Source organism: Hemitrygon akajei, chromosome 13, assembly GCF_048418815.1.
Source record: "Hemitrygon akajei chromosome 13, sHemAka1.3, whole genome shotgun sequence".
In the NCBI taxonomy this organism is placed as follows: Eukaryota; Metazoa; Chordata; class Chondrichthyes; order Myliobatiformes; family Dasyatidae; genus Hemitrygon; species Hemitrygon akajei.
In genome coordinates, this window is record NC_133136.1 from 85954409 (window position 1) to 85961158 (window position 6750).

The 6750-nt window shown below is 41.0% G+C and overlaps 1 protein-coding gene across 1 annotated transcript in view; it reads left to right on the plus strand.

The window, feature by feature from the left end:
* The window catches only part of wdr1 (WD repeat domain 1), a 70086-nt gene extending 66692 nt beyond the window's left edge, over window positions 1-3394 (plus strand). The window contains exon 15 of the mRNA XM_073065002.1: window positions 2769-3394. Within this exon, the coding sequence (XP_072921103.1) occupies window positions 2769-2878 (110 nt within the window). The 3' untranslated portion in view covers window positions 2879-3394. The remainder of the gene's footprint in view (window positions 1-2768) is intronic.
* Window positions 3395-6750: the final 3356 nt, after the last annotated feature.

Genomic DNA, 6750 nt, shown 5'->3' on the forward strand with positions numbered 1-6750 from the left:
CCTTAGAAAGGATGTGTTGAACTGGAGAAAAATTATTCCAGGTTTGAATGGCTTGCCATATGAGAAGCATTTGATGGCTCTGGGCCTGTATTCACTGGAATTTAGAAGAATGAGGGGTGACCTAATTCAAACCTATCAACCAGTGAAAGGCCTTAATAGATGCTCCTCCCAGAGGAAACTTCCTTTCCACATTCACTCTAAGACGAGGGGACAGCTTCAAAATAGAGTGGTGTCCTTTTTGAATGGTGATGAGGAATTTCTTTAGCTAGAGAGTGGTGAAAATGGAATTATTTGCCACAGGCAGCTGTGAAGGCCAAGTCTTTATGTATATTTAAGGCAGCGGTTGATAGATTCTTGATTAATCAGATTATGAAGGGATACAGGGCAAAGGAGGGAAATTGTGGCTGAGATGAAAAACGGATCAGCCATGAGGAAATGGCAGAAGAGTCTTGATGGGCCAAATGGGCTAATTCTGCTCCTATATCTTATGGATTTGTTGTCAACTCAATCACTCAGTAGACACAAGCATTGTGATATATTACCACCTACAGGTTCTTCTCCAAGATGCGTGCCATCCTGACCTGGAAAATTGTTGATAACATGTCAATTTTTCTAGCTCTTGGAACTCCCTATTTTAGTGCAATTTCGGTATACAATGAGAAAGTCAAGAACGTTTATTCACCACCTTACCTTGCGATGGACAGCTAATGCTGGCTGACCAAATGCATGCAAATCATGGAAAAAGAATAACAAATTGTCTTCATCAACCATATCAATTACCTCTGTCTCTGGCTGTTTGTAAAGCATTATAACCAGGTTATTTTGAGATTTAGTGTCACTTTTAGAAAACTGACGAGACAAACGGAAAGAAATGGGGAACAAAGCTTGAGATTCTGCATGTAGTTCAGCTAACCACTGCAGTGAAACACTGTTTATTATAATTGGAGAAAAATTGTTAAAATACACAGTAGCCAATACTGTTAGGTACTTTCTGTACCTAATAAATTGGCCACTGAGTATGTTGAGGTCATCTGCTACTGTAACCCATCCAGTTCAAGATTTGACATGTCTGTTTAGAAATGGCCTTCTGCACACCACTATTGTAACACATGGTTACTTGAGTTACTATCACCTTCCTTTCAGTTTGAACTAGTCTGGTATTCTTCTCTGACCTCTCATTGAAATGTATTTTTGCTCACAGAAGTGTTACTCACTAGATGTCTCTGTAAACTCTAGAGACTTGTGTGTGAAAATCTCTGGAGATCAGCAGTTTCTGAGGTATTCAAACCATCCTGTCTGGCACCAAGAATCATTCAAGTTTCAAATTTAATTATCATTCAAATATATAGCTATGAATATGGAGTTCCTGTGGGACCAAGGTGCAAAACACATTACCAGCAGCACACTACATAAGCACATAATAGCTAAGATTTCAAAAAAAAACTCTTGCATTCACAAAGAGGTAAAATATAATATGGGCCTATTCCTGGAATTGTCCTGGTCCGCCTTGTTTTTCCATCAAGCGAACACTGGAGGCCAGACTGACAAAAGGGGCCAGCCCCCAACCCAGTACGAAATCCAATGGTACACAGCTATCTTCAACTACAGCTGCAAACAGGCAGCTCGAAGGCATATGGGCTTTTCCCGTACAATAACCAAGGCAATGCAGTCACCCTACCGTCGGTCTCACGAGTGAACTGGGTTTGCAGTATTCAACATTACCAATGTCTGATAAGGTCTTGTGATCAAAATAACAACGTCAAAGACAATCACTCACATTGTTTTTTGGACTGCACACTATCTGAGCACAACAGTATATAACAAGCCAGGTGACAACACATCAATGTGCAATTTGTCCAGCTCCATCACTATCAAGCAACTTGCTGATGGGATGGTCCTGCAATACCTGATATTCTTACTATGCAGAAGTGACTTTCAATCATAAGAGTCATACAGGATGAACAAGTATTTGGGCCCAGAGTGGCTTCTGCATCCAAGTCCGCTGCTATCTTACTGGATGTTAAGACATGTGCATCGTATTTCTTCCCCATTCTATTGTTTGGCCTGAGCAACAGCTGAAATTTGACCATGTCTATATGTTTTTTATGCATTGAGTTGCTGCCACATGACTGGTTGAATAAAAGAGGGATTGTTTCAATTTAATAGAAATTCTAGATGGTGCATGGAAATCTTGACAACACGTTGAAAGTACTTTTTTTGAGGTGGTTCAGATTAGATTTCATTCCCTTTTGTTGAGTTTTTGGGTTGTGATTTGAATATTGGATCCTTATGCAGAGATTTTTTTGGATGAAATTGATCTACCCTGGTAGTTTCATTGGTTATATTATAACATGGTTTATTGGTGCTGTTGTTTAAAATGAACTGCTTAAAGGTTAAGATGTTTACTATCTTAAAGTGGACAATTTGCCAAAGCTTTGCACTTGTAATAATGTTTTTACGTGATAAATGAAGATCGTAAATTGTCCTAAATGCATGTGCTTCAGATCCTGAGTTTTGAACCTCAGTTTTTATTTTTTTTAAAAAACACACAATCTAAGAAATGCAGATAAAATTAAAATCTAATAACAGCCAAGATGCAAACCAACACAATTCTGAAGGAAGTTGGTGGGTCTAGCAATATCCCTTTAGGGAAATGAATTGTTGACATTTTGGGGTCACACCTTTCATTAGGGCTATGGATTGAATGCTTCCTTGCTATTTTTAATGACTTCAGTTGTGGATTTTCATTATTTTTTTTCTCCCCATAGATTCTCATCGATTGTATCATGTTGCCTGTGTTGCTTGGATAGATGAACATACTTTGGTGACAACATCCCATGATGCTTCTGTAAAGCAGTGGACCATCACCTACAACTGAACAAGCTGGTGTATTTTGGGAGGGTGCCTAGAATTTCAAGGACTAGGGTTGCTGCTGTAGAAACTTAGTGTGGAGCAAAATATTTCTTTGCCCAGTGGGCCCACATCACAATCTCAGTTCTAATATACTATGTTTGGAAAGCTTTAGCAGAAATAAATTTGCACGCATAAAGCACTTGTTAACATAATCTCTGGAGTTTAGTCTTGTATGTTCAACATTCCAGAGGCAACAGCCTTATTTTTATTCCTATCACCCCTACTTGCAGCTTTTTTTGTTGAAGACCAGATCCATGACGTATTGAATTAAATTGACAGTGTCAAACTACAATTGAAGAATATTTCTGTATAGTGGCAAGATAATTAATGTGTGATTGGAATTGATGCAAGTGCAGCTACTGTATATTGTACATGTTATTTCTTTTGCTTTTGAAATCTGTACTGCACATTTATTGCCTCAAATGTTCTCCAGATCAGAAAAATACCTAATAAACTTTTTAATGCTTTAAGAATTCAACAATTGGAGTACTTGATCCATTGGATGCAATTTATGCTCATTGAATCATCTGAGATGTGACATTATTTGTGCTGAATAGTATTTGTCAAAATTGTATATAGGAAAATTCTCATCATACTATTTCAGAAAAATCTGATTACTTTAAGAATGACTTTCCTAATTGCGTAATAGGAGACAAAGAAATAGCCAACTGAATCTTGCATGATGACAGGTGTTTACTAGGTTCATGATACTTGACATTTACACCACATTAATTGTGTATATACAAATTTCTTCAGGTTTTCAAGCCGGGACAATTTTTTTCCTGAAGCACTTTTTGGATAATGATTCAGATTTTGAAGCTTAATGTAATTGACATTCACTGCCCCATACTGAACATCATTGGACTTCTGCTTTGTTTACTTGTTTAATTTTACTCTCTCGTAAATTCCTGTTCCTGTTTACATAGGTACTTTTAGTGGCCTCCACAAAACAAACTATTTGGCCCATCTGATCTGAGCTAACCTTGGCTTCTGCCCTCCCATCCACTTCTCTCAAATATTACAACTGAACCTGCATCTCTGGCTGCTGCTGCTGGATCTTTCTACAATATGCCACATTCTGTGAAGATGCGCCTTCAAATTTCACTTTTCACCCTAAACCTATGACTTCGTGTTGTAATCTGACCAGACTTGAAACAAAAGCTTGCATGCATTTACCCTGTGAGGGTGAGGGCCACTGTCAAGAGTTGACCGTGGGTACTGCATCCTAGCTGTCTAGATAACGCGAGCCTGAGCAGTATGGTATGGAGAACAAAGTGATGCCCATGTAACAAAGTCCTCCTCAACACACATCTGACAATCCCAAAAGGAATGGCAGAGACTGATACAGTTTGGTGCCAGCAGCATCGCAGGAGTTGTCGGTCAACATTGAACTCAATGTAGGACTGCCTTAGGGATTCCAGCTCCAGATTTTTTCCATTGGGGTTTACTTCCGAAGCCTCAGTGAGTGGGTATAGCTGCAAGGCAGCAGAGGTTTGAAATCAGAGTTTTCCTCCTAAATTAACTGCCAGCCATGGCTGAGGAGCCCTATCTGCCTGAAATGACTAGTCTTAAGGTAGCAGTAACCTGCCTTTGCCCCTTCTCCTGTCAGTAGAAACTGTTCCACTGGATTTAGTAGCTAAGTCACATTTGAAAGCCAGGAGCTGGACTTGGTTGTCAGAGGCTATATGACGTGCATGCTATTGGGACTATTTAAATGGAAGTGGGAGCTTGTCCCCATTACCACCTCCAGCTATAACAACCTTAGGAAACCATTCACCCTATCTATACCCCTCATAATTTTGTATACCTCTAAGATGTCCCCTCATCTCCTGCACTCTGGAATAAAGACCTAATCTGTTCAACATTTTCCTACAACTTGGGTCCTTAAATCCTGCCAACATGCAAGTTTTCTTTACAATCTCAAACTTATTGATAACTTTCCTATAGGCAGTGATCAGTATTTTCTTTATTTACTTAGAGATGCAGCATTGAGCAGGTTCTTGTGACCAATCCTATTTAACATTAGTCTAATCACTGGACAATTTACAAAGACCAATTAACCTGCCATCTAGTTCCGTTTTGGACTATGAGAGAAAGCCAGAGCACCTAGAGGAAATCCAAACGGTCTTGGGAAGAACTTACAAACTCCTTGCAGACAATCGGTGTTTAATTTTGTAAAATATTGGATAAAAGTTTGAATAATTCCAAGCGACACTTTAACTCTTTGTGAGCTCGCAGAATGTAGGGTGTCTATACAAGTTAAATGCTGTAGGTCTATTCATATAAAAGACCAAGCAGTTTGTCTGTCTCGGCATGCCTCTTTACACTTGTGGAACTCCTATCAAAGCCATGCTGAGTTAGTGGCATGAGAACAAAACACGAAGTTGTCTGTGTTTGTCTTTCTCTACGCTTTTGGAACTGCTATTTGTTGGGGCACCCTTCCCTCCTTTCTTGGGACTTTATTAAGGACTGGGGAAATCATGATCAGTGCAGAGAACCCAGCGTGGTTTCACAAGTAGGAATTTGGAGATCCCCGACAACAGTGACAATCGACTGGTGACTAAGAATCCTGAGCCCCGAAATCTGTAACTTACTACTGCTTTTATTTTATGATAGTAAATTAGGTTTAAGTTACTTTGTTGTGTTTGTATGTTTGTTATCACATCTCTTGGACACTCGGTTTTTTGGGGGGTTTGATCAACCCAGCCAATTCGGCGCTGCGAGCAGGGGCCGGGAAAATGGGCTGGTGGACGAGCAAGCCGAGCGATATCGTACCCGAGACTTAACAGGTTCACAGATGGACGGATTACCCTGAGGGTTTTGGATCGCTGACTCATGTTCTGTGTAAATGGGGTCCTCCTAGACATTGGGAGAAGGCACTTGCTGAATAGTCTGATGCTAAGCTTCTGTGTGTAATATCACGATGCCTTATCCATGCTGCTTTTCCCTCTAAGCTATGTGCCTCAAGTAGGGTGTATTTTATGACTACCTCGACAGTTAAATACTCAGAAAGGTCAGCTCTCTGAGTAAAGTACGCGACTGCAGCGTGAGTTGGCCTCTCTTAGCTCTCAGAACACCATTTTAAATGAAACAGCACGCGAGGACGTTGTACACGAGTAGCGCTGGCGTGTAGGTTAGTTACCATAATGCAAAGGCACCGCAAGCAGAGCAGTTGCGTAACGGTAGATCCTAGTCCGATCTATGGCCCTGCAGGAGGAATGGGATCCAGATACCTGGGGTGGAGATATCTGGTATGATAATGATTCGGATGGGGATCAGAACAGTGTAGTCGATGCGCGGCCCCTCTGATAGGTAAAAGGTAAAGAGGAATACCAGAATGCTGATGAACAAAATCAAGTTCCGGGTCCGTCCCTACTACCACTGAGACTGTAACTACACTACCACCAAGTTACAGGATTTAGCCCAAAGGGTGTGTCAGGAATCCTTGGATTACCCGCCTATGGACCTTAGGAAGCTCCCGACTGCTTTATTTATTGCACATGAATTGAGTTAGTTAGGATCGTTAGCAATGGACTCTGGTTTTGGCTGAATTGTGGGTTGGCTGAATTCTCCCTGTGAGCAGTAATTATACACGCTGTTTGTGTTTGCTACCCTGCCCCTTTGAATTGGGGTGCGTCTCTTCGTCCCTGGAACACCACCCCCCCCCCCACCCCCGGGAAGCTATTTCATGGCTTCGTGATATGGTAACGGCATCTGCCATTTATGATACCTTTAATGGACCTGAGTCTATCCCCTTTTCCCTTGCTATGCGCATCTGATTGATGGAAGAGGGACCCTCATGATGACGAGGTGTCTTCCTGACTCTGTTGCGGCTAT